The sequence below is a fragment of the Melopsittacus undulatus genome, chromosome 12 (genome assembly GCF_012275295.1).
Source record: "Melopsittacus undulatus isolate bMelUnd1 chromosome 12, bMelUnd1.mat.Z, whole genome shotgun sequence".
NCBI lineage: Eukaryota > Metazoa > Chordata > Aves > Psittaciformes > Psittaculidae > Melopsittacus > Melopsittacus undulatus.
Genome location: NC_047538.1, coordinates 12,848,812 through 12,876,065, shown reverse-complemented (window position 1 = coordinate 12,876,065; position 27,254 = coordinate 12,848,812). Strand labels below are relative to the sequence as shown.

The 27,254-nt window shown below is 43.6% G+C and overlaps 1 protein-coding gene and 1 long non-coding RNA gene across 2 annotated transcripts in view; one reads left to right on the top strand and one right to left on the bottom strand.

The window, feature by feature from the left end:
• Positions 1-1,641: 1,641 nt before the first annotated feature.
• BCR (BCR activator of RhoGEF and GTPase) overlaps positions 1,642-27,254 on the bottom strand; it is a 98,075-nt gene continuing 72,462 nt past the window's right edge. Inside the window, exons 10-23 of the mRNA XM_005147787.3 lie at positions 26,045-26,213; positions 24,589-24,708; positions 24,338-24,413; positions 23,645-23,749; positions 22,797-22,871; positions 21,660-21,757; positions 20,861-20,992; positions 13,477-13,536; positions 13,230-13,339; positions 12,283-12,422; positions 10,665-10,799; positions 10,012-10,117; positions 8,977-9,139; positions 1,642-8,279 (exon numbers count right to left, since the gene is read on the bottom strand). Of these exons, the coding sequence (XP_005147844.2) occupies positions 8,190-8,279; positions 8,977-9,139; positions 10,012-10,117; positions 10,665-10,799; positions 12,283-12,422; positions 13,230-13,339; positions 13,477-13,536; positions 20,861-20,992; positions 21,660-21,757; positions 22,797-22,871; positions 23,645-23,749; positions 24,338-24,413; positions 24,589-24,708; positions 26,045-26,213 (1,579 nt within the window). The 3' untranslated portion in view covers positions 1,642-8,189. The remainder of the gene's footprint in view (positions 8,280-8,976; positions 9,140-10,011; positions 10,118-10,664; positions 10,800-12,282; positions 12,423-13,229; positions 13,340-13,476; positions 13,537-20,860; positions 20,993-21,659; positions 21,758-22,796; positions 22,872-23,644; positions 23,750-24,337; positions 24,414-24,588; positions 24,709-26,044; positions 26,214-27,254) is intronic.
• LOC115946300 (uncharacterized) lies at positions 21,539-26,477 on the top strand. Its single transcript, XR_004080401.2, has 2 exons — positions 21,539-21,991; positions 22,784-26,477. It is a non-coding gene; the product is annotated as an uncharacterized lncRNA (long non-coding RNA).

The following is a 27,254-nucleotide window of genomic DNA, read 5'->3' as shown; positions in this document are numbered from 1 at the left end:
TTGTTCCTTCTCGTTACAGGGAAGTAGTGTACTGAAAATATGTACCAGCTGAACTTGATTCATTTCAAGCCCATGGCTGTGTTGCTCAACCAGCGTCTTCAGGTGGGGGAAAGCAGGTAGGAGAAATGGCTGAGAAGTGGCAGCCTGGTAGCAGTGAAGGAATTGAATAGTGAAGGGATTGATGCAGTAAGAGCGTGGCTGTGTGAGGAGAACACATGGCATAGCTTCTAAGCTCATGAAGGGATGTCCTGATAGGGTTCCATGTGATTGCACTACAAAGGTATGCTTTGTAATAGAGAGAGAACAATTCTGGAGACTCCTACACTGAAGCCATCTGAAAACTATTTTGAAGCTATTGCATATTTTACAACTACACCACTGGCAGGAAGTATTCACGTTAATCATTGAGCTTCTCCTTTTCCCAGTTCAGGTGGTAAGCATGATAATTTATATTTCTTGATCTGCATCTCATTTCAGTGTATACACTGTGAATACAGTTTATTCAGCTAAATTTTTCTCTATTTTGGATATTACCATTGGGACATGTCATCTTTGTGATCCACACTGAATGAAAATCAGCTAGAAAGCTTCCAAGCAGGTATCTTTATTATAGAGAGGTTTATATATTTTCGACTATATCAAAACATAAATATACTTTAATTACATTAATAATTTAAATATTTGATTTAAATAAAGCACCAAGAGAACTTGATTTAAATGACTGATTCAGTTTCCACACCAATTCCTACAAAACCCACTAATTTCATGCAATATTTGAAGAACCTAGAGGACAGAGCTGACTTCTTAGCAAATGCGTAACTACAGCTGAAGTGCTCTGCACACAAAGGTAAAGTTTACAAGGTTTGAGAGGGTTTGCATTCTGAAGCAATACTCCTACAAAGGCATTAATACAGATTGAAAATGGACTGGTTTGCTCTGCTGCATCTCTAACTTACATGTAAACTATTTCTTCACATTATAGCTGGTTTTGTTTAATTCTGTACTAACCTCTAGAGTTTAAGTGATGCAGCTTTTACCTTCTCAAACATGTAGGCCCAGGTTTTAGTTAAAGAAGACCAAAAGAACCTGACAAACATAGATACAGGAGATTTTATTTAACGTTGTGTACAAAGAAAGGCTACAAATGCCTTAGACTCTTTTCCCCCCCAAATACAGTTTTTGGATCCCTTTTTTATACCACTTTTCTCAGAAAAAGAAAAAAACATCCAGAATGACAGTTCCCCTGCCCCCCCCCCCCCCCTTTTCCCTTTTTCTTCTCTCTTTGGGCCTAAACTGAGAGATGTTTAGCAGTGCAGTTTCAACACCTTTCAGTATTAAACTATTATTAGGTTTTCTTCTCCAAAACCAGAGCATTTTTAGATGCTGAAGCAATAGCAACAGCAGTATAAAATGTCAAAACCTGACTCCCTAACATGGTAGAGTTAAGACAATGCCAACAGTATTAACTCTGCTGAAACCCAAAGTTATCCAAACAGTACATCTTCTACACCTGATAATTTAGCACTAATCATATAATTTAATTGTATTTATATTTAAATAAATAGTCTTAACTCCTTTCCTTGGAATTCTTCACAGATTATAAACACTTGCAATACTAGAGATAAGAATAAACTACACAACTTACAGAGGCAAGAGAAGGTTTCGTTTTATTTCTTTTGCTGGACAGACACAGAAAGGACATTTCACAGTGTCCTGCTGAGATAGACAATTTTTAAGTTCACTTTCATGGTGGTGCTTCTCAGTCATCCAACACAACAATTCCTTACCCTCTTTTGCTGCCTTGGTAATCACTTTTGGTACCGATATCCCAGCTCCTGAAACATCTGTCCCTGTGTAGCCAAGTTTTATCCAGGATTCCGCAAGTTTTGCAGAATAACGTAACTGTGAAGCCCAAAACAAGATTTTTCTGAAGCTTTGAGAAGCAGTAAATAAGGGATTAAAAGAGGCTGTTGGGAAGAAATGGGAAGAAATGTCCTTTTGCTATGGCAGCTTTTACATTACCATCTATATTTCATACAGACACAAAGATGTAAAACATATGAGTCAGTTTTCAGCTGACTATTTGCATAATCCCTAGAGTTAGTGTAGTCCTAATTTCTCCCAAAATAGCTCTGAAATGGAGGAAATTTGAGCTACTTTATGTAGACTGGCATTCAGTTAGGCACAGTAAGAAGGAACTGGATGAGTTTTTTCCTCTAATTGCCTTCTGGAGCTCACTCAAACTGCACCAGGAATGATGTGAGCACCTAAGGACCAAGGCCATTGCTCACTGGTTGGCTCTGCCTGTTTCGATTCTTATTTTGGGTTATCTGTAGAAAGCTGCTGTATTATTCCAGGCAGGAAGCCACTCTGTACATGAGCCTGCCCTTTTGTACACCCTCAGGGATATAAAATGGCCTTGCCATATGAGTCATTCTGCAGATTAGAGAAATGGTGCATCTGTACAGTGTCTTTGGTTCTCAGAACATCTTGTCACTGGGGAAAAAGGCTGCAACAGCCACACAAACAAAAGCTCTAGCGCAAATGAGGAGTTTTCTCCGTTTTAGACAAGAGGATTTGGCTGTGACTGCAGCAGAGCAAACACAGCCTTGGGGACTCAAGTGTATTAATTCTCAAATATGTTTGCACAGGTGTAATTAATAGAATCTTATTTAACTTGCAGAACAGGAGTACACGAGCCCAGAGCTTTAGCAATACCTGGTCCATTCTATAGCTTAAGACTGGAAATACTTCAGTTATCTCCAGGGACAGCTCTGCTACAAACTGAACCCCCCTGTGTGGTAGTTTTTACAGTGCAGAATGGTATGAAGTGATTTCTGTTGGAAAAGGAGGGGTCTTTCTCACTGCAAGGTGAAACATAGCAGTAAGGAAATAAATGATGGAAAATGCTTGCACGGTTCACCTGTGTGTTTCTGCAAGGGTCTCCAGCAATTCCACTATAGGATGGCAGCACAGAAAGAATCAACAGTGGAGGCAAATGAGGTCATTTAATAGTTTTCTAATTCATGGCAATAGCATTTATGTATTTGTTTGACCTAGAAGACCTAAACTAGGGATATAAGCAAGGGAGGAGAATCAAGTTTACACTCAGGTTTGCTTTGGTCCTACTGTTTCAAACCACCTCATCATTACAGCATATGGTGGCCTTTTATCCTTGAAGGCCAGAAACAGACTTTACCTTAAAAACCAATCTACCTTTCTGTTTCTGTTAGCTTTTTTGTTCTCTGCAGTGGTGTTTTACCCATGGTAATATACAGACTGTAATGCTTCTCTCTGCCTATTGCCACAGGAGTGTGGGGAAATGTAGAGAGCGAGTGATAAGCATTGCATTCTTATCACTGAACTGTGGATTTTCAATTGCAAGCAAGAGGGACCACAGCACAGAACTGGGAAGCTACAGTAGCCAGACTCCTGGGGTTCCTAAATTAACGTTTATTTACTGGCAAAACAGCTTTTGTTCCCAGTTACCTGGGGAATAAGCCATCTTCCAGAACTTGGAATGAGATCTTTTTTCTAGTCCCAGTCAATATGATCTGAGTGATTTCCAATTATGCTTCTCTTTTGTATTACTTTGACTCCCTAAAACCTTGTTAAGGAATAATCATTAAGTGCTTCCTTTAGAGCTTCTGTTGCTTTTAACGGCAATGCATCTATTTAATTCTATTCAATGAGAAAATCCACAGAATACGTTCTTTTCATTTCACTTCAGAACGGGGAGTCGCTAATACTGATCTACCTACAGCTCCAGTATCTCAGTCACACACAGCCTGTGTTAAAGGAAGTGAATGGTATCATAGCTGTACTACGACAATGTCAGCAAAGCTTACAGAGAAAAATGTACCCAGAATACAAATTTATGAAGGCATAAACACGATTGCCCTTAGAAACTTAGAAACAGCCCTTTCAGATTTTTCTTCTTCAAGGAATTGAAGCAAATCCCTTACAGGCAGCACGAACATATTTATTTGCGGTTTGTTTCAACAAGTCCACATCTTCCTGAACTGAAGGAAAAAGAGAAAGGGCAGCAGTTTTTTCTTAAAACTTCTCATTCCTAAGAGTCCCACATCTGAAAATGTTATCCCAGGAGATGACCAAATGCTGAAACCAAGGAGTTAACCAGTGAGGAATCAGAGAAGGTTGGGTTTTGCCATCAGACTTTAACCATTTTTAAAGCCATGTTGGTCAATTTACATTTTATACATACGTGAAAAAATGGCACATTAAGATGAATGAACACACTGCGATGCCTTCCAGTGTTACAGGTGTGACAGATTTGGAGATCCACATATGCTTTAAAGAACAGTACATTTGTTTAAATAAACTCATAGAAAACTAACAAACAACCGTAAAACAAACTTCTGAACAGGTCAAATGCATGAACTGTAAAAATACTGCATCTCCCATAAACAGACTTTGTGGTTCCACCACCTTGTGGCCAACAAAAAAGTTGCAGTTTTGCCTCAAAACGGTGCCGGCCGATTGCCTCGTGAAAGCAACTGAGGGTTAGAATGGAGGCAGGCAGCGGGCATGTGCAACTACAGTCACTGCGCTGCCCTAGTGTGCCCTTAGCTGATCCACTGAAAAATAGCAGCATTAAAATACAGCCTGAAAAAGCCCAGCTACTAACTCCGCTTGTTAAAATTGTGCAAGAATAAAGAACACCAGCAGCATTTTAATGGATGTGTTTCAATTTGGTTTCAGACACTCCCCTCCTATACAAAGCACACCCAAACACAAAACTGAAACCAATCTAATAACTGTTATTTCTTGTCCATCTCTGAAAACTTCCCATAATTTGCTTTGCTTTTTTAAATTTTACCTAAACTCTTCTGTGTTCAAAAAAAAAAATCCATTCTAACTTTAATATAGTTTTTAAATGCCAGGAAACTGATGCTTTTCCCTCTCCTTGACCTGGGAGATACACAGAGCATCCTCATCATCCCAATTTCTGAAGTTCAAGTTCTGACATTTCAGATTTCTGTTACTGAAACCTACACTTTTAGGAAGGTCTCTCCAATACACCAGAAACAGAACATAAACTCTCAGTGTTCATGTAAAGGGTAATTTGTTTGCTAGTTTGCTCTTGTTTATATTGTACCTTTTTGATCTAGGAAATCGAAGAGTTAGGTTTTCTGACAGAGCTTGCAAGGGAATAGATCAGAGTAGAAATCAGAAGGCCTTCTCTGAAGCCAAGTTCTGCAATTCCCTTTTTTGTGTAAGTATGATAAGGCTTATTAAAAAAACAACTAAAGTAATAAAAAACCCCAAACCCCAACCAACATCCCTGGGAAAAGCACACAAAGCCTTTTGGGAAAACTCGGGAAAACATAAGGCTATTTGAAAAACTTAATTGCAAAAGTAAAGGAAATGCAAGAAATCAATTCTCATATTTCCAATCAGTCCATGATTTCATCATCAGCAATAGGATGTGCTACCTTCTCCAGCCCAAAATTACCAGCTTTGGGGAAAACATATTCATACTTAACAGAAATAATTAACGGGTTAAGTTAAATTAACTTTTTCCCTGATCCACATGCCTGCATGTTAGATAGTGTTACAGTAGAACTGAGCATTGTAATGAGAGACTAAAAGCAACAACCTGTAACAGTAACCAAAGCAGAAGCCATTTTCTCATGGTTACATACAATAGATCAGTAATTTAATATTAAAATTAACTTCCTATATAAATAAAAATAAACTCGTTGGGCAGAAGTAAATTGGCACAGTCATTATGGTATTGCTTTCCAGTTTCAACACTGCAAAGAGCAGCCACGGATTCCAAACACCAAAAGGAAAAGGCCTTCACCAACCACCTGCTGCAGTTGGGGTTTTTCTCCTTTCAAGTGAAGTCATCAGCAGCGCTGCTGCCTCGGAAGATCCCAAATAACAGCTTGGAAGAGGTAGGGGTGCAGCTGGCAGGACAGGGATTGCTATGGAACAGCTATGTGACAATGAGAACAAATACAGAAAACCAAACCCAGAGCGTGTGGTTTGCTGCATGACTGTTCTTAAGTCAATGGTTTTCAGGATTATGACTAAATTTACCCTCAAAAAGGCAAATAATAATAAAAATTAAAATCTTAAGCCTTCAAGTTCCTTGCCTTCATTTGCTCCCTCCCCAGAAAAGCACCTCCTGCTATAGACACTGTATCTGGTTTACAGGTTCAGAAGTTGGAATGTAGTGGAAATACATACAAGAGAGAAGGAATTTCTAGTTGTACATTACATTACAAAAAGGTTTTCTCCCAGACCTAGGGATGGAGGGATACTAAGCAATAGTAAACTCCTAGAAGAATCCTTACAAAGCATGCAAAATATTGATATACTCACAAAATTGAAATTCATAATTCTTCCTTTGAATTTGCAACTTCACAGTACAATGAGTTTGACTATGTGGCCGTCAGAATTCCAGTGACTACAGAATCATTTCCCTTCAATTTTTTCTTTCCATCTGTTTGAAAGACTCCTTTGATTTTTTTGTTGAGAGGTTGCAGATCACCCATCAGAAAATGGGAAATTCACATAACAGGGATTGCTTTCTTTGTTATACTTCCCCTCCAATGACATTAACAGCCTAACTACCAATCTTTCCAAACCCATCCCTCCCTCCCGCTTTTCATGTCTATTCCTTCCCTTGGCTTCCAGCTGTACTTTTCTCCTCCTCAGGATGATGATGGACAGATGCCACTAAATGGATGCTGCAGAGCTGGGTAGGAGAGAAGGGGTTGGGGTAGTTCATGCAAATGAGATCCCACCCCCCAAGGTGTTCAGCTCAGCTGCTTCACAGCCGGAATGCTCTGCTCTGCACAGCAGCAGTTGGACTGTCCTGTGCTCCCTGGACAAAGCTGCCCTGGATCCCTGTGTGACCATGGTGGCTTTAACCGCTGTAAGCAAGGAAACACAACAGCGGTGTTTGGCTTGCCCTGTACTGCTGTATGTAGCTCCATTGATATCTCTTCACTGCTCTTATTTAAAGCAGGGTTGGAACTGCTGGAAAATACACAATGCATGCTGCTTGCTGGATTGTCCCTAAAGTACATTCTACATGTTTTATCAAAGTGGAGCAATCGGAAAAAGACTCTTGTAGAAGCAATGTACAAAGCCTCCAAAAATTCAAGTATCAAAAAAAAAAACACCCCCCAAAAAAAGATGTTCTGAAAAAAGTCTGAAGTAAGGAGCCAGCCAAACTGATAGCCACGGGTTATTTTGTCCACAAAGCCTTCAATTCCTTTTGCAGTGATCTTTTCTTTGGAGTGTTGGGAATTAAGTCCTCCCAATTAATTTTCAGGAAGTTTGGTGGGGCCTAAGGAATTTAGCAATCCTGCCTGGATAACATTGCCCCTGCTTTTATATGCAAACAGACAACAGAATCACTGACTCATCCTCCCTGCCTGCTCAATTTGCTGTATTATTTATAATGTAACATCATTAGGTCTGGCTCCCTTAACCCAAGACCCATCAGAAGTGCAGCCTGGGTAAGAGCAGGGCATCTCCTTCCCTAGAGCTGTGGAAACATTTGCAAGGGAAGGGGCAGGCAAGACAAAAATAAACTAAACTAAACCCCAAACCCCACACAAACCAACAGCTCGAGTTGTACACAAACCTGTTTAATTGCTTTAGAACCCTGGTCAAATCAAGACTTCAATTTCTGAGGAGGGAATCTCAGATCCCAGACCCTTCCCTTCTCCTCTCCTCTTGCAAAGCAACACTATTTTTGTGGCCTAGAACAGTACTTTATAAACAGCAGTTAGTAAAGACACAGTTGTGATAGATTCTTTAACTCCCCCTCACCCAAAAAGGGGTCTCCTATCAAGTGGTCCAGTAGAAATCTTGAAGTTTCTTTTTGATAAATTAAATCCATAAAATGAGGAATACCTTCTGTCACATTCCCAACAAGAACAGCAGCCACACTCTGTGGTGCATTTGTTCAAGTGTCTATTGCTCCTCCTAGTGGAGATGCTGCACAGCTCCATCTCCAATCCAATTCTGGTCCTACCAATCCAGAGCAGAGGCTTTTCTCTCTCTTCAGCTTGTCACTGGTTAACAAACAGCAGAAGCGCCGAGGACTGCAGTTCCCCAGGGCAGAAACAGGCCAGCAATGTCTGAAGAATGTCTTTTTCTCAGCTGTGGCAGGTTTATGCCAAAAGCAGTTTTTTGTGTGCAGGCACCTACACCTCTGTGGAAAAGAGAATGCTTTGCCTTTTGCTGTCTGGGGTAGGGATAGTCTCTAGCTGCAGGAAGTACAGAAGAACTTGAACCTGAAAAAGAAAAAGCTCATCAGAAAGCCCTGTTAGCTCATTCTTATCCTGGCTATTGGATAGCTGGCAGACCCACCTACAGCTCTCTACCCTGAAACACTCTGCAGTTACGTATTTGTTTTGATGCAGTGTACAATACCAGCAGGACTATTAAAACCTGCAGAGCTTCAGAGAGACTCTTTTCAGGAGCGCATTCCAGTGTGTAATAACGGTGTTGGTGTTCCAGTGTACTCTATAAATCTGAGCTATAATTTGCCATTACTCAGTCGAGAACATACAAAATGCCCTTGACCAGGGAACAGCCTCTCTACACCACCTTCAGAAGGCAGCAGTAGCCAAAGAAATCTGAATTTAGCAAAGAATTTTCTTGTGCATCAGTGAAGGTGGTTTAAGTGTTGAGCATCGTGGAAAACCACTGATGGCCTTTAACCCCATGCTGTCAATGTGGTCCTGTGAGGCAGCCCTTAAAAACCCTCACTATGGACAATGGATGTGCCTCCTGACATTTGTTCCATGAAAGCTGTGTTGGTACAGGTGCAAACTGAACTGTCTCAAGAAACACTGTTCTACAAATAGTCTAAAAGCCTGTGCAGGGGTGAAAGTATTGTGGTCCTCAAAACGCTCAGGGCCTTGCCAGAGGACTGCAGTTCTCCAGGTACTGCCTGCACAAGATACAATAACACATTGAGGATTTTACCTGGGACATGACTTCTAGTGACCAACTATCCGTCATTGTGATGGGCTGGGTCGGGTTGGCAGGGATTTTACTGTCCTTCTCTGAAGGTCTGAGCAGTGTTGGTCCAAAGACAGTTGCAAGATTATGCAGGGACATCTTGTTAATGCTTTCCCTCTCAGCAACTCTGGGGTAAGAAACAACAGAAAAGGCAAGACTTATAAATACCCACATTTGGAAGTGTCCTTAAGTAAGAAACCGTATTTATTCCTGTTGTAAAAAGTTTTAGATACATTCAGTTAACCACTCTCAGGAATAAAGGAATGTCTCTCATCCCACTTTTATAAATGAAACTGAGGCACAAAGGTTAGAAGTTTTACCTAAGGGCAGAAAAGTCTGCAGCAGAACCACAAGTAAAACACAGATTTCCTGGATCTTTGTCCAGGCCCTCAGTCACAAATCATCTTTCATCTCTCAGTGACAGTTGCTGGTATGATATGCCAGTTAGCACACTGGGCAGGAATTGAGCAAGCTTCTTACATTAATATCAGCCATACAGAAATAGTTTTTCACAGTTACAATCATATTACAACGATCCAGACTAGAGCAGGACCAATCTAAGCAGGGAACTGACAAGTCCAGAGAGCAGAAATGCTGGAGTTTTCAAAAATACATCCTGTTCAATTGCAGATCCCTCTCGAGACAGGGCTTACAAGTCCTTAAACATGGCCAAAGCTTCATGAGTTGTACTAAAACCTTTTCTCATCTCTGTATCCAGATGCAGGTGCAGTTTTGCAGTGATATTGTAGCATTTGCACTAGATAAGCCCGGGGACTTTTGTTACCCTTTTCCTCCAGTTCTAATCCTTTCAATGTAAGAACAGAGTTCAGGATTTAGTGCCTAAGTGAGCATGAGACAATAGCTATCTGATAAGCATTCACAGTAGATCAGCAAATACTTCCTCCTTTGTTTGATTCACCATGAGCTCAAGGACAAGGCTCCTCTTCTCAAAATGATGATTTACACATAAAGTAAATGTCTAAAGGATCCACATATTACCTTTTTAAATGGTCCAAAAGGAAAAGGAATGTCACAAGGTTGGGCTCTGGAAGTGATAACAACAGATTCAACATACAGCTTTCCTTTGCAACAGGGTCTGAAAGTGCTGCAGGACAGAAAAGAACAAAACATCACCACGAGTTTGACCACATCACTTCCCAAACCAACAAATACAGAAGGTCTCGAGTGGGCTGTAATTGCATCATAGGATGGAAGGTCAGAGTGGCACATCAGTACCCCACAGGATCTCTTTATTTAAGAGACACATAGAGAATCCTTTCCTCTCAAGCAGTTCAAGTGCTTTCACATTTACCACCCTACGATGTTTTTACCCAGACAAGGTATAACCCCACCCCAAGAGGGCTTCCCTGAGTGGGGGACATGGCATGTGCACCCTCCACAAGCAGGGGCTCATTCTATTCTGAACCCACCCTCAGAAACCTGCACATTTTCAGCTTACAAGACAGGGCAGCAACGGCCTGTATTCAAGCTCACAGGAGGACGATGCCATTCCTATGCTCACTTCTGAGCTCCATTTCACTTCCCTAACAGCTTGTTCCAGGCTTCTGTCCAATGCTATAAATATGGGGATTTAAGAGCAGCCCCATACAGAAGAGTTTTGGTTATCGGGAGTTATTTCTGCTACTACCTACCTATGCCCTCAGCAAAGTTGGGGTACAGCTCATCTGTGAAGAGGGGTTCAGGCAGTTCCCGGAAGTACAGTTTCAAGGTGCCTGCAATGGCGTTAACATCCATCTCACTCATCATCACCGACACGTCTTTGTTATCTGGAAGAGAGAAGAGGGGAAGCAGGGTAAAGAAGCTGCTGGCCTTGCATTCCTTCTTTTCTGGCTTTGGCCCTCTTTGTTTATCCTCTGTCTTTGCCCAAATAGCTGAGTTTTCCTGTTTACATTCCTCCAGACTTAATGAGCTACCTCTGACAACTGAGCAGCGCTGCACAAATGACTGCAAACAGTTCATAGCTTTAAATCGAGCAGAGGGAACCTCACACCACCCAGGGTTAGTTACACTGTGCCAGCAGCCTCAGCCTGATCTGGAACTAGCCCCACTTGACTGTATTTGCATGCATTTTAACTTTTCTTATTCCAATTCCCTGCCTCTAACAGCTTAGAAGAAGAGATTTTGGGGCTGTCTGACTCCCCACTGAGTGCAGCCAAAGTACACAGGCAATTCAGGGTATGGTTTTGTTCTGTTACTCACATTTCAGTTCTGTGATTATTAAGAACAACAAACCCCCCCCCCTTCCCTAAAACAAACAGACCAACCCACAGAGGCAGCGCTGGTTTCACAAAGCTCAGTGTAAACCAGCATCTACTATGAATGAAAAAGGTCATCTTTCAAAACACTAACCCTTTCTTGCACTAGTGAAGGTTCCAATGGGTTTTGTAGCTTAGGGGGACTGAAAACAAAATGCAAGAAGAAATTTCACAAAGTAAACAAAGAAAAAGTGCAGGGAGAGTGAACTGAGGCACTGGGCACAGGCCTCCTGACTGCCCAGATCAAAGAGAGCTCAAATGCAGCCTGAGCGGTCCTTGGACTGTCCTGTGGAGGCTGGAAGTAGGGCAGGACTTCACTTTTTGTACCTCAATGATCTGGAGGCATTTCCTCTGCCTGATCTTGGATGCCTGTTGGGACATACAGGCCATTCTTCTAAACGCAGCTCCAGCAAGGAGCCCTTTTATGCTCAAGATCAAAGAAAGCTTTACAGAGCTTGGTCAGAACTATCTGATTTTACAATCTGCAGACATCAATCTGGAGTTAAGAGGAGAACTCGGGAGCCCTGACAGCCCAGCTTCAGTTTCACAAACCCTCTTCCTGGGTAATGTTCCTTGGAACATCTTTGGTTTTGGCTGGCTTCCTTCCACAAAACATTCTTAGTTTCAAGGGCTTTTATTAACTTGGAGGCCTCACAACTCTGAAGAAATTATGACTTCTGGTTCCTGCCACTTCCCCTGAGGAAGGTGTCTCCCATTTACACAGATCTGGCAAGGCAGGCAAAGCCACCATTCCATGTCTGTTGGGAAGAACAACAAATGTGTCACCTGCTATAGGGATCCACTCCATTATACACCTTGTATCTGTAGCTGAAGAGTGTTAACAAAACATGCAGCCAGGGGTAAAACGATTCTCTTTGTGTGAGAGAATCTCTACCTCTGAATGTTTCTTGGGGAACAGAAGACTAAAACCAGCATCGCCACCTGACAGGGAGCTCGTGCAATGCAAAGGAGAATATCAGACACAAATACTTACTGACATCAAAGGCGGCTTTCAGAGCTTGGATGTCGGTTGCCACCCCAGAGACACGGTAGATGCCCACCTCCTCCATCCCACGCCGCTCTATCTCCTCCACACACTGGCGAACGATGTAAGGCACCTTCGATCTCTCTCTCCTTAAGAAAGCCAAACAGAAGAGTTCAGTGCAGCCCCTGCCCTCCCTTGCCTGTCACCCCAGCCAGGCCAGCTAACATCACCCCACCAGTTTGTTGTGCAAACTTTGTCTGGAAAAGGAGGTGGGAGAAATGCTGAGAGGCAATCCAGACTGAGCAGAAACACTCCTTTTAAAACTGGAGGGGCTTTTCTGACTGTCTCAGCTTTGGCTGTTCTACAGCTTCCCTGAGTGCTTGAGCTTCTGGCCGTGACCCAGGGCTCCAAGAGCTTGTGTGACTGCCCAGGTAATTAGAGGATTCCCAAGCAGTCCTTGGATACATAACAACACTGGTGCTTTCAAATCAATGCAATTCCATAGGGAGGAAATACCACACTTCCCCAAACTGTGTAACAGAACAAAAAGGCTTCTTTTGGCAAACGATTCATGACAAAGGATCAGGGGTTAAAATAATACAACAGGATCCAAAGAACTTCAACATTTCTGGTTACGGAAACACCACTGTTTGGTGGCTCTGGAAATCTGTGACCAAGTCAGTTAACTACAGAGTAAAGGGGCAAGGGGTACATCCGGGACTCAGGAAAGTGATATGCTGTAAGTAAACACCCTGGGTTTCAAAGCCTGTGCCCACACTAGTTTTTCCCTGCAAAAAAAATGAAGCTCAGAGGATGTAGAGCATCTCCTTTTTGCAGCCACAGCCTTCTGTGCTCCTGCCCTGTGTAGCAGGCTGGGCTGACGACCCCTCAGTGCAAGCCCCTGGCCAAGTGGATGCCTAGTAACTTATAGGGATAAATGTGACCCATCAGCTCACTTGGTGACAATAGCTATCTTGACTCCAAAAACCCCGGTCTGCTTCCGGGATGGCATCCTCTTCAGGCTAAACTCCCGACTGGTGAACTTCACCGAGAGCTTCACTTCAACCTGGATAGAAAAGAGAAGGAGAACAGCTGCTACTTCTCAAACATTTTCTTTGCTTTTTAATGTGCTGCAATGAAGAGCAAGGAATTACAGCACAAGAGAGGTACAGAAGCAGGGCTAACTTCTGCTTGCATACTTACTCCATTCATTGAGATGACCGTGCGTTGCCAGTCTTTGTCCTGCAACACCTGTGGGTCCAGCTGAAAAACATGGAAGTGATGCATGAGCTAGAAGCTGACTTCAGGGAAATCAGCAAGCCTGAAAGGGCTGTGTAAATGAGCAGAGCAACTTCAAAAAGCTATTTCTTTTCTATAGCAAAAGATTTCCAAGGTTTCCCTGGCTCCAGGTAACAGAACACTGCTGTTGTGTGGGTCTCTAAGCAGGGCTGAGGAGGACAGATCTCTGAAATACCTCTGATTTGAAACAGAGGAAGCTGTCTTCCTCTGAAGTTCTCTAGAAACAGATGAGGTTGGATGAGTGTGATATTACTACACTGAAGTAAAAAGTCAGGCTGGAGAACTTCATAGCTCTTTGCTATGAAGCTAATAGCTTCTAAGGAGGACTATGTTCCACTGAACTCAAAAGACATAATCACCCCAACCAAGGAAGAGAAACATGAAGTGTTTATATAGAGGCAAGTAACTTCAAACAAACCTCTGTCAGGATGTGACAAGGGAGAAATGGAGAAAATTGGACCAAAAATCATGGAAAGTTGCCCTCCTTTGGCTACCTATTCCTGTTCATTTCTGTGCATGGAGGCAGGAGGTACACCTGGCCCTGCTATTATAAGAACTCATGAAACAAAACCAAGTCCTGAGGCAAAGCCCTCATCTCCCATTTTCAGCTTTGCCTGATCTCTTTTGAGTGGACAGTGAGGCTGGGGAGCAGCTGACCAATACTCAGACACCACCCAACAATGCCAATACTGCCTGGGAGAAGCCAGACACATCTGAATGCGTGAAGAGCAGCACTCAGCTCAAGCTAGACTGGGAGAAGAGGTAAGAGACCTGTGTGCACAGGGACTCATCTCAGGGATCAGAACCAGCCAAAGCAAACAGTCTTTGGGGCCTCCTGAGATGGTTTTTAATACTTGGCTCTTGAACACTAAAACACAGTAAGACCAGGAGGAGGCAACTGCAGCAGGCTCTGTGTTCTGTGTTTACTGTCATCAGCAAACAAAAGGACACTCAGAAACTAGAGCCACTCCTTGCAGCACCCCATGCAGAAGCAGAGGTCCCTGACAGGCAGAGGTAGATGTTGACACAATAGCAACTGCAGTATATCCTGGGAGATCTTAGATGCAATCATGCTCTTTCAGCTCATCAACAAACCAGCCCAATGCTGCTGTCAGCTACAGACACAAGTGCCCCTCACCCTTCCCCACTCACCAAAACACACAACCAGCAGAGAGAAAGGTTTCTCCCCACCTGCTCCCACTGCAGACCGCCCCAAGAAGCAACAGACAAGCAAGTCAGGCCAACCTTATCCCTGCGCACTTTGTTACGGACGTGAGCCCACAGTGGGGTGCTGCCAGCACACATGTGCTTCCCTGTCGAATTGGACCGGTTCCTGTAGGTGCAGCTCTGGCAGAAATTCCTGAAGACTCCTTGTAAGGAATAGTCAGTAACCAGTAGCTCCCACATCTTGGGACTGCACAAAGGTCCAGGAGGCCAATAGGCTGCAGCGCTTAGCTTCAGTGCTTCAGCAAACGCAAATAGCAGACTGCTTGCCAAGAGGGTTTGCTTATAAACTGGGCAGAACAGATCCGCCCCGCTGGTGCTGCTGGCCAAGGGCCCCTTGAGCTGGCCAGAATCAGGGCTGTTCTTCCCTGACTTTCCGTGCTGGAAGTTTGGTTCCTTTCAACAATTGCATTCTTTCCCAGAATCAAGAGGAAACCATTTCTGAAGTGTCTGGTTTCCTCTGAAGAGCAGCCACGCTCAGTATTCCTGACAGCTTGATCTCCAGCTGCCTAAATAGTCATCTCACTAAGCTGCCAAAACAGCCCTGCTGATAGACACAGTCACAGCCAATCCTCCAGCTCAGAAGCAGTTTTCCATATGTTTTTAGAATGGAGACACTGAGACTGTATTATTTATAGGAGGGAGAGACTGCTCAAGAATGAATGGGAAGGAGGTTTTGGTAATTGCCAAGAATACTAAAGGAAGAGCCCAGTAGGGTCCAGTTACAGGTTATTGAAGCTAACAGGTATTACTGGTCACATCCCAGTGATGACCAGGGAACTCCTACAGAACAAAAGCATGTAAAGTGTTAAAAAGTATGAGCCCAAAAATGTCCTGCTCTCTCTCAAGAGAGAGCAAAGGGCTGCAAAGGAGCAGTAAAAAGCGTCCTGGAGCCCAGAGCTCACAGAGACTCCTCCTTGCTGGGTAACTGCTGGAGCTGAGCACGGACTGTGAGCATACCTGCTCCTGTCTCCTGCTCCAGTATCTCTGAAGCCTGTTGCAGGGCCAAGAGGACTCTGCACTCCCCACCTGCTCGTTGATTTCTGCTTGTATTGAAATGAGGCATCCAGGGAGAACAAGCACCAGGAGTGGGCCCAGCTGACCCCAAGGCAACCTGCATAAATCATTGGCAATAACTACAGCAATTGAGAAATTCCCCCCCCCCCCCCCCCCCCCCCCCCCCGGTGTTTTTTAAATAGCAAAACAAAATGATGGATGCTAATAAAAGAGCAAAGTTTAAACAAGCTCTCAGCAACAGAGAGACAGGAAGAGCAGGTCTAATGGTATGAGAAAGCTGCAGCAGGAAATAACAAAGTCAACAGGAAACGAGGAATGTCCTTCAGACTTCGAGCAAGGTTTCAGTCTTGGACCCTACCAATGACCAACCTTCCAAGGGCAGCAAGAGCAACTCAGGAAGCAGGCAGGTTACAAAGCAGACTGAAGACAAAGAGAGTGTGATGCTCCCAGCACAGAGAGGGCCTGTGATGAATGAGGTCATGCTGTCTTATGGCCTGATTTGGAGATCAGTGATCTGGAAGGAGGAACACTGAGCAGAAGAATGTGTTCTACAGCCAGTGTGCCAAAAGCAAGCACAGTGCCAGCTTTGCCAGCTCAGGCAGGGAGCACTGTGAAATGGCTGTTTTCCATTAATATGACAGGAGATATACTGCACCTCTGAACATTCCCTTCAAACTTCTGTTTGGTTTGAGTGACAAAAGGACCTGTCTTAGCTCTAAAACTGTAAAAAATGGTGTGGCTTCCGTGACCTGTGCCAACAGGACAGACCTGCTAAAACCCTCAATGACTGTATCTCAGGGGCTTGTTTGCACAGCTCACACTGCACAGGAAAAATACAAACCAACCAGCTTGTCTTTACCCCTAAGCACCTTCAGTCCCTCTGTGGCCCATTCCCTGCCATTTGCAGTGGCAAGCTGCAGCCCCACATTCACTAGTGCATCAAGCAAACGTCCCTCCATATCCTGCACAAACCACAATAGGACAAAGCAGCTCAGCAAAACAGGGACCTCCTAGTGCAAGTCTCTGTCCCTTATGGCAGCTTAGGACTGAATCAAGACAGAAAAATAGTGTACAGCAGTCAGCAGAGGCTGAATGTGCGGAACACAGGATGCTGAGGACCTGGGAAAAGGTGAACTGTGGATGCTGGTCCACGGTAAATGCAGGCCAAGCACAAGAACCAGGGTGTCTGTGCTCTGCCTTAAGGAAACCACCACAGAGGTCAATGATTCAGTTTTGTTTTCCCCAGAAAAGGAAACATACAGAAAGAGGAAAAGACAAAGAAGCATCAGTGGAAATGAAATGCCTGGGAGCAATGACTGAAGGAATCTTAAGGTTAGTGCAGTTTATGGTATGTATTCACATTACTTCCTCCCTTTATTAAATCTCCCTGGCAACTTTACACTCCATCAATTTTTAATTGTAACTGATGTGACATACAAGTTGTCAGAGTCTCACTGCTGCTGGAAACTCCCAGTCCAGCCATAACCCCATTCTTCTCAAAGCTCCCCACTGACATGTTAATCTTTCCCACCATCACCCTTTAGACATGACCCATTGCTTTCTTCATTTTCACTCTGTTTTCATTGCTGGGATGCTGTTCTGCATGAGCAAACTGTTTAAATGAACTCAAGTGTGTAAAAGGTTTTCTGAGTTGACACTTGGGAAGTACAGCCTCTGACAATCTGTTTTACATGGAAATCCACCTAGGTATCTGACAACAGCCATGTGCATGGCTATGAGACATCCCCAATATTAGGGAAACAGTGATTGTTTTGCATGGCAACAGAGGAACGGTGTTGTGCTGCTACCACAGAATAACTGATCTAAGGTCATATCCTCTCTGGTTTTCCAGCACTGCTGTGAGGGAGAAGGAAATGGTTTCCTTGAGCTGATCATGCAAAAAAAGAAAACATCATGCAAAAAAAGAAGAGCATTTTTAGGAGGTACCAACTGGAAGAGCTGGATCACAGAGGAAGTATTGGTTTACTCATGACATTTGTTCCCACAGCAGAGGCCATTTTTGCTGACATATGTACCACTTAGATGCAGAGTCTCAGGACCAAACAAAAGGCTGCAACACTCAGAACATGCAGATGTGCCACATAAAGGCAAAATTCAAAGAGCAAAAGGGCTAGTCTCCCAAGTAGCCAAGGTGGATGGCGAGGTAACAACAGAGGGAAAAAAACAAGTTCAAAATGAGAGCAGCTGATGCTTACAACTGAACTAAGTCTCATGTTTCCTCCTATAAGATAATGTCCATTCCTTTCTTCCCCAAACCCCCAGTAATTTTGGTTTCAGAGCATAACTGGGAACAGCACCTTCTCCCTGTATTTCTTATACCTGAGATGTAACAGAAACCCTCAGGCACGCATGATGGCTGGTTAAACACTGCACATCCCCTGTGCCACTCCCGGGTCTGATGAGGACTGTATTGCCACATTTACAAGATGTTCTCCCATATTAAAACTCTGTGGGTTTATCTGTCAGGGATAAAACCTGTGAGAGCTTCACTGCTTGCCAAGCTGATGTGGCTATAAAAAGAGGTAAATAAAATGTTCCATAGGAAAAGAAAATATGAGTAATGGAAGCTATTAAAATTGTTGCCCATTCCTGGAAGCTTCTGACCACATGGACCAATTTCCAGTCTTCCTTCCTCCAGCACCGTAATCTAATGGAGAGATTTAATAAACACTCCACATCCAAAACAGCCCCGGTGCCCCTGATGCATTGTCTTCATTGCTGCAGCCTGGAGAATCTGGTGAGTCAGAAATCCCAGTAGTGGGAAGCTGGAGATTTACAATAATACCCGACTTAACAATACACTGCAATTTAGCCAGCACAGAAATTTCCCTGTTTGTATCAGCAGGAGGATGCAGACACAACTCTTGACATTCCCAGAGATTTTAACTAAAGGGAAGCTAGGAAAAAAGCCCTCATGCAGCTTAGGAGACTTAGCCTTTCCACAAGACAGGTTGTGGCTGAAAAATGGCAATGCAGCAAAAACAAGCCAGAAAGCCCAAGACACAAGAGCAATGCTAAAGTAAATTAAATTTGATGTAAAAGCACTTGGGAAATACCTGACAGAAATTTACTAGAAACACAGGGATGGGAAGGGATGCTGACAGCACCAATACCGCTCACCTTCAGCCACAGAGGGTAACTTGATTTTGGTTTTCTATTATGATGATTTCTTAATAGAGACGTGATATTTGTTTTAAAAATAAAACTAAAGCAAAATAAAAAGCTTTAATAATTCTTATCAACACAAAATCTCACAGACTCTTAGGACCTCTCTTTGCCATTACTCAATAGTGTTAAAAAGTTGCGTAGTAGGAAAGAATCAGTGAGAATTAAGAGGATGTTCTGGCATTTTACCATGTTTCTTTACAAACTGCAAGGAGGATTTACTGAAAACAAGGGAACTTTTGCATTTGCCTTTTGTGATACAACTGAATGCAGCTTTTGCGCGTTCATAAAACCTCTCTTTTTTCCCCTCCTTACTGTTTAGGTTTCCCTAAAAGAATCAAGATGCAATTAATGTTCAAGTGTCTCCAAAGTGTATTTTTACTTATAAAGTGTTTTAAGAGAAGGTGCAAATGCTGTGCATAAAAATACCCACTCTTATGAAAAGAAGAAAAAGTTTAAAATTTAAAATATTTTATTGATTTTAATAATTCTATGTAAAATATTTAAAGAATTTAGCCATTCTGTGATTTCAGGGTTTCCATTATGTGCACACAAATCTCCAGGGCATTTCAAGGCTGAAAACCTGCTCTTTTGCAGTTGCTCAACTCCACAGAAAAATAAGCTTTTGTTAGCAGAAGGGACATACAGATTTCTGGTTAGCCTGAGACACACACAGGAGCCACCCTGTACCAGCATTTCTTGATTTATATGCAGGTTTTCTTTTAAACACCTACCCTGAATTTGGTGGCAAAAGCTTTCCCTGTAACAGCAGGGCAGCCTCAGGGCTGTGAGGAGGAAGAGAAAGGAACAGGCCTAAGAAACTCATTTGGACAACGAACCCTTCCAGAGGAGAGGTGAGATCTGATCCTGCAGGCTGCCCTCAATCAGAGCAGTTCTGAAATCCCACAAATGGCCTGGGCCTGCATGACCATCACTCTGCTGGAGAAAGCTGTCATCCATAAAGTGATGATCAGTGAAACGTAAATGGAGGAGAATGATGGCATTTTTCAGCGTGCCAGAAAGAAAAAGCTATCTGTGCAGAGTCCCTGCTCTGTACAACAGCCAGTCCAGTACAAAGAATGAGCTCTCAGAGCAGCCATTTAAACACCCTCCTAAAGCTGCGGGCAGACAGTGCAACAGACTGGCAGGAAATGGGTAACATATTCATCATGTTATCCTCCCCTGATGGCCTGATTTCTCCTGCCTATAGCTTTAAAGCTTCATCACACAGCAGCTCCCTGAGACCAGCATCCGTCTGCAATCCCCTCATCACCTCCCCTCCTGTATTACAAATTTACCACATAGACCAAGTGTCCCATGCTGATTATCAGCAGCGGAAAGCTCAGATGCAACCTACTGTCATGGACACTGTACTCTGGACATGGCAGTTACCAGGACAATAAGCCTGTCCTCCAAGGCCTTGCTAAACACATCAATCACCTTCTAGCATGTAGAGAAGGTAGCATTTCTTCTGCTTGACTTACAAATGGGACAGCACATTCATTGCCTCCTCTTTTGTCACAAATGGAGCATCCCCAGGGCTCAGTGAGAGTGCAGTTCCTATGTACTGTGCTGGAAAGGTTTGAAGTTAACAGGCAAATCAGAGGTCAGAACATAAATTCTCATGAAAAAGCATCTATTCTTTAAGGGTACTGATGTAGGCAGAGGGGACAAGGCAAGAGGGAAAAAGCTGCTGACTTTCTGCCTCTGAATCATACTGAATACCTCCCTATCTGGAGAAAAATCTCCAGTGCTGAGACAATCAGAAGGCAGAAAAGCAGCCTCCCTGGTGCTCCAGGATTCGGAAGTCCTGTTATGTCTTGCAGTAAAGGTAGCAGGAGTGAATTAAGCACAGTCTTACCTGGATCTGTCCTTTGCCCATTATGCGATCTGTGCTCTCTCCATCCTCTTTAGTAAGCTTGGTTTTGTTGTAGCACTTTTCGTAGCACAGAATCCGCAGAGTCTGTGAGCCTTCCAGCTCAATCTCAAACTCCTGCAGGGCACCAGGAAAGAGCAATGAATACATCACAGCAGGACACCAATCTCTGAATAATCAATATAGTCTCTGAAAACTCATCAGGAGGGAGTACTTAGGGACTGACCAAAACCACCCCCCCTAATGGAGCTGGTCTACAAATAAAATGAAATTGTATTTTGTATACACAAGTGGTCAAATCAGAGACTAAAATGTTTGACTCCTTAGTCAGGTTTCACTGCGTTTCAGCAAAGCATCATTCAAAAAAACAAAACTCACCCACTTTTTCTGTATTTAAATTAGCTCCCCAGCAGGTTTGAGTTGGCTGTAAACAGGCAAAACCTCTACAGCTAATTCTTCCCCCTCACAACAAATAAACAAAACCACCTCTTCTTCAATGTATTTTTCACTTGTGTCTTTCAAAAACAAATAACCAGGCATGCCTCTGTTTAGGTGATGAAATGCTCAACAAGACTCATTTGTACTGAAATGTTTAGCTAATCCAAGACAAAATCTGCAAGCCCTGACAGCCAAATGAACCTGGCATAAGAGTGTTTTCTGACAGGCAGCAAAGGCAGCACAAGTGCTGAGCATGCAGCAAGTTCTTCCATTTGTGGGTTTTCTGACCATCATATACTGATGTTCAGCAGATCGAGCAAGTCACATTAGGGAAAATCCAACCCACCTCATTCCAGTTGGGCTCCGTGGTGTCCCTGTAAACTCTAGTTTTAGCCTTGTTCACGAAATACCCGAAAGAATCCACCTCTAACGTACAGTACAAATCTGAAGAGGAGAGACAGAAACTTGTAAAAAATGTCTAGAATCTCCTAACTTGTGTTCATCATTTTCAGGGTGTGTTTTCATCTGCATCTTCTTTGTATTAACACTGATAACACCATCCAGCACAAACCTCATCATCTGGACCAGCAGAGTTGCTTTCATCAAGCTGAAGTACCAGCACAGCTGCATAAATGACCTCCACACAGACGAGCCTTTCACCTCTATCAAAAATCAGGTGTATGCTATTATCCAGTATTTCCCAGATCAATCCTCAGTGAGCAGAAGGTATATATCAAAGAGAAATGAAGCTTCCCCAGGTAGACACTGGACCCCATCAATACATTAGAACCAATTTCACTGAGAACAGCATTGGCATAATATCCCTCAGAGAGCTGGTTAGGGGCCAGCCATCAAAAACTCATTCTCTTCACAAATTGGTTCATTTTGTGGTATCCAGTGTTTTTGAAGAGCTAGTAATGAGCTGTAGACATTGCCCTTATTTGTGAATTATACTATAAAGTGATGTCAGGAGCCTCTGGGAAGTCAGTGCCTCAGCAGGAGGAAGGCTGACAGAAAGGATGTACATTCAGTTCACTCCTTCCCCCCTGAGACTGCACAAGCACCTTAGATAATCACAGGATCCCCAGCCACATGGCTAGGTGAGCTTTCCAGCTTTGTCTAGATTATCTTCATCAGTGCCTTAGAAGCAGGTTTATTTCTATGAGTGTTGCATAATTAGCAAACACTGCTTATAAAGTACCAACAGACCAGGCCTAGAAATTAATACCGTGTGCTTATCTTTGATCCTGATCTGTCCTGGGTTGAGCTTAAACCATGACACTGATCTTTCTGAGAGTTAATAGCAGCATTAAAAACCTGAATTCCCTTAAATTCACACAAGAGCCTCCATTTCACTTTCAGTTCTCCAAATCACCTCTCCCCTCCTCACCATCACTCCAATACTAAACCAGTCTACACCCAGCTGTCCCAGCACCTGAATTATCTAACCCCTACCTCTGTGTATTACAGAACTGCAACTCACTTGAACTTTGCTTGAATCCTGTGGCAGAGTGGACAATGACATTCAGGAATCCATAGAGACCTGGGGATTCATCATCTGTACAAAAGAGCCAAGGAATTTTGTTACATTCATGGAGGAGCCAAGAGTGAAAGAGAGTGATGAGATTGATGTTAAAGAGCTGAGGGTGAGATGTCCCTACAAAGGCTAGCAGGAGCATGTAATCCAGCCATTTCAGCAAGAGAAGACTCATTCAGGTTCAGTGCTGCTTCCGTATGTAATGCCTTCTGGCAATGTGTGGCTTTTACAGTGTTATATTTCTCTGGTCAGCAAGATAACATGGAAGAAATTCAAAGGAGAAGTAGTAAAATATAGAGGAAAAGTAGTAAAATATAGAGACTAAGTCTATGCTAGGAGATTCAATAGTAATTTAGGATGGTCTCTGATGCAATTTTGGCCAACTAGTGTTCTTCCATAGGATTCCAAGGCTAAGACTTCAACAGGCACTCCAACCCCTGGCATGATGTATGCATGTAGAGGACGTTCAGTAGTCAACAAATTGAAAGATGTCCAGGAATGTTTTACTAATTTAGGCATAGCCATATAATTTGGAGCTTGTATTTTTATTGTTGCAGCAAGTAACATCGAGATGCCAGCCTGACCTTGTTCCTGCTGCTCTCTTTTTGTACACTATCATCTACTTTAACTAAACTACACAAGTTGGGTACACATGCTCTCAGTTTGTAACTCATCACCAGGTTGAAGCCTTTGGCAGAAAGAAACAGTAAGAGCAGTGCTATTGGAAATGCACAAAGGCAGGCAGAGGCAGGTTTTCAGTGCAGCTGAACCATGTGAAAGAATAAAGGTCTCACCTTCCTTATTGATAGTAAGGGGAATGTTGTGGACTGTCTGAAGCTTCACACAGGAGTTTGTCAGCATCTGGAGTTCCACCGATGTGAGCGAAAAGCTTTTAAAGCCTACCAAGGAGAGTCAAAGAGGGAGGAATTAAGATTCAAAGCAAAGGCTGGATGCATGTTTCCTCAATCTGGGCGTACATGGGACAGCTGCTCCCTGGGCAATGCTCAGAATCAGGACTGTGGTGCCTGGGACTGTATTGCTGCTGCAGCCCAGCTCTATTGAGGGCATATTTAGTGTCTCTTTAGAGTAAGTCTCAGAGTGGTTCACAGGAACCAGTAGTGCTCTTATTTGCTTGCAAAGCCAAAACACACCCATGGCAAAAATGTTTCTTTGGACTAGAGCCAGATAAAAGTGTGCAGCTGATCCTTCTACCTGGAATTGCACAGAGCTCTAATCTCTAGGGCAACAGGGAGGATTTCTCCACACACTTACCAAGTGCTCTCCCTACACATTCCCTACATGTTTCTGCAAGCAAAAGCCCCTCAGACAGGCTCAGATATGCAGAGACAGAAGACATCCATGTTGTGCTGTGGATTTGAACACATCTGTCTTTCTGCAGGGAACCCTGCCCACACTCCATCCTCGGGCCTGCGGCCCTCTACTAAGATCACAGTATTTGTACCAATACCCAGCTGAAGGACACTCACATTTCTTCTGCTGCTCCCGGATGTTCTCCCTCCACTCTGCCCTTTCATAGTCGGATGAAATGAGGAATGTGTAACTCTACCCAGGAAGACAGAAGAAGAGGGGGTATGCATTAGTCTGAGTGACCACTGAAACCAGACCTGCTTTCAGGCCAGACAACAGGGCAGAAAGACCTTGTATAACAGCGTATACAAACACACACAGCCCATGACCTCTGACTTGTACACTGAGGGAGACTAGAAGAGCCACCTACCTTGCCATTGCGATTGTGTACCCGGAAGGCCATGTTTGGAGACATCAGCAATAGGAGGGATTCCTGCTCTGACAGCTTCTTTTTCAACCTCTCAATAACCTTGCTGCCTTTATTAGCCCTCTGGAGGATGGGGGAGAGAGGGAGACAGAGGACACGTCATTCTCCAACATCTGCCCCTATTTATACTGACAGATATTTAAAGATGCACAATCTCTATCCTCTGTGAGTAACCAAATGGGCAGGAAAAATGCTGCCAGGAGGATCCACAGGGCTCTCAGCTGCTCAGGAAATTGTTACCTGCAGCATCTCTACATTCAGACTTGGCTCTGTGCCCCAATTCCATCTGCCCCAGATGAAGGTGCAGAGGTGCATGGCCACTGTCTCAGCTATACCCTGTACTTTCTGTTCCAGAGGCTGCAACAGCAGCATGCCAGTGAGCAGCCACAGCACTGCCAGGTCCTCCACAAATATCCTTATTCAATGATACTATAAGGAACTTCTCTAGAAGCTGCCCAGAACTCTCCCACTCACCACCCACTGATCCATTTTCAGAGGTCAGCTAAACCCAAGGTTTTTCTTGGATAAAACCCAGACCCAAACCCAGCCAAGTGTATTGTTTGGCACTGATGCACCGAAGTGTGTATCTCAAGACTCCTGCACCTTGTGAGTAAGAGGCTGCCACACGGTGTTCCTGCTAACATCTTACTTTTTCCAGGAAGCCCTCTCTGAAAGCCAGCCAGGGAACACAGGCAGAAGTATGTTATTTGGAAGCACAGGGGCTAGTCTTCTCATGGTACAAGCAATATTACAGATATCCTATTTTACAGGCTTTTAGGGTTCAAAATCTTACTACTCTTTCAGGTTCCAGGAAGGCTGAGTCTAACATCTCTCAGAAAACATGTCTTGCAAGCAAGGAGAAACCTGGGCCAGAAACATCATATCTGTCTCAGACTGTCCAGTCAGTATAATTGGTGTTCTCCATATATTTGCTGGTGCTTTGATACTGGTGAAGTCAGAAAAAGCTTCACATATGTAACTGAGCCTGCAAAAATTCAGAAGTACGTGGCTTCTGACCAAAATTAGTTGCAGCATCATAATTTGACAGCCAGAAACCAGCATGACACACTACCAGTCCACAGCATAAAAGCCCTGCTCCCCACATGGATGCTAAGCAACAGCAGTCATAGGTAGTTCCAGTAGAGGAGACACTGACTACAAATACAGGTTCTTTTTGTTCCTGCCTCCTCATAGGAGACCATCACTCAAGCAACGCACTAGAACAAGCAAGGATGGGCTGCATATCACTGGTAACAAAGCTGCACCACAAGCCTCTGCTGAACAGTTTGGTTTAATGTGACTGCTAAAAATGCTGTGCAGCTCTGGGAATTCTGCTTCTATCAGCACCTCATCTCAGCAGAGACACTGAGTCTGTACCAAAAGCTTTAACCCTTTTTACCTTTTCACGCTGGATGTCACTCTTGATCTGGGATATCTTGATCTTCATGGCATCCAGCTCCTCATCAGGTACCAGTGGGATATTGGGCACTGCCTCAGATTCATCCACCATTTGGAAACTGAGGTCAGTGAGGGGGATGTACCATTTGCAGTCATATTGCTGGCTTTTTCTGGAAGAAAGAAGGTCCAAACCTTTTACAGTGTTTGGCAACACCATCTCCCCTTCCCACAAGTCCTTCCCTGCTATAGTGCATAAGATACAGAACTGGGCACAACTTCACTGTGACCCCCATGTGGGAAAAGTCTGGCAAAGGGCTGATCTCCAGCAAGAAAGCCTAAAAGGGACAACAGCCAGTACAGCATGTAACGAGGCAACTTGTTTTGTTGTCTGTTTCTTTTCATCCCAAGAAAATACAGTGAACTTTTGCAAACTCTTTCGGTCTTGCATGCTCTCCCTTTCAAACCTCTGCAGAGGCAATGGTCAGAAGCCATGCCATGACTGTCACCTGGCTGTTACCTATCTTCTAAACCCAGCTCTCTCCTGCCTGAGCTAAGAGGGCCAGATGAGCAAATATGTATAAACCTCTGTGTAATCCGACCAGAAAAGAGCAAATACAGCTTTTAACTGCCATTCTCCAGTAATTTCACCAGGATAATCCATTCACTTTTTTCATGTTTCACATGATTCACTCCCTCTCCACTTCAACTGTCAGGAACATTCACTCTTGGGAATGTCCCACTCTTCTGACGGTTCACTCCTCACAAGTGTGTACTTCAGAAAGGGTGGGGACAACTTTCTGTTTGAGGAGGGCAAGAAGACAAGGGGGGGGGTCTCTTCAAGTAGAACATTTACCAAATGAAGAGAAGCCCTGTTTGAGGCAGGTATGTTGATAAAGGTTCCTCCCCCCACTTCTGTGAAGAATGTCAACAAGACTGCGGAGCTGTGCTCTGGGGTTGACACATGGCCTGTTTATTGTACTCTCAATTTTTCTGACAAACTTAACTGGCTGTACCTGCAAGGCCAAAATTAATAACCTCAGTAACAAAAGAATGTGAGGAATTTCACCTGTTAAAGGAAACGGGAAGTAGAAAAACAAATAGCATCTCTCCAGAATGACAGCAGTTACAGTATATCCTATTTACCTAGGAAGGCTCAGGGCAGTGGCAGGAAGAATGAACCTTTCCTGAGGGATCAGGACTCAGCCAAGGTC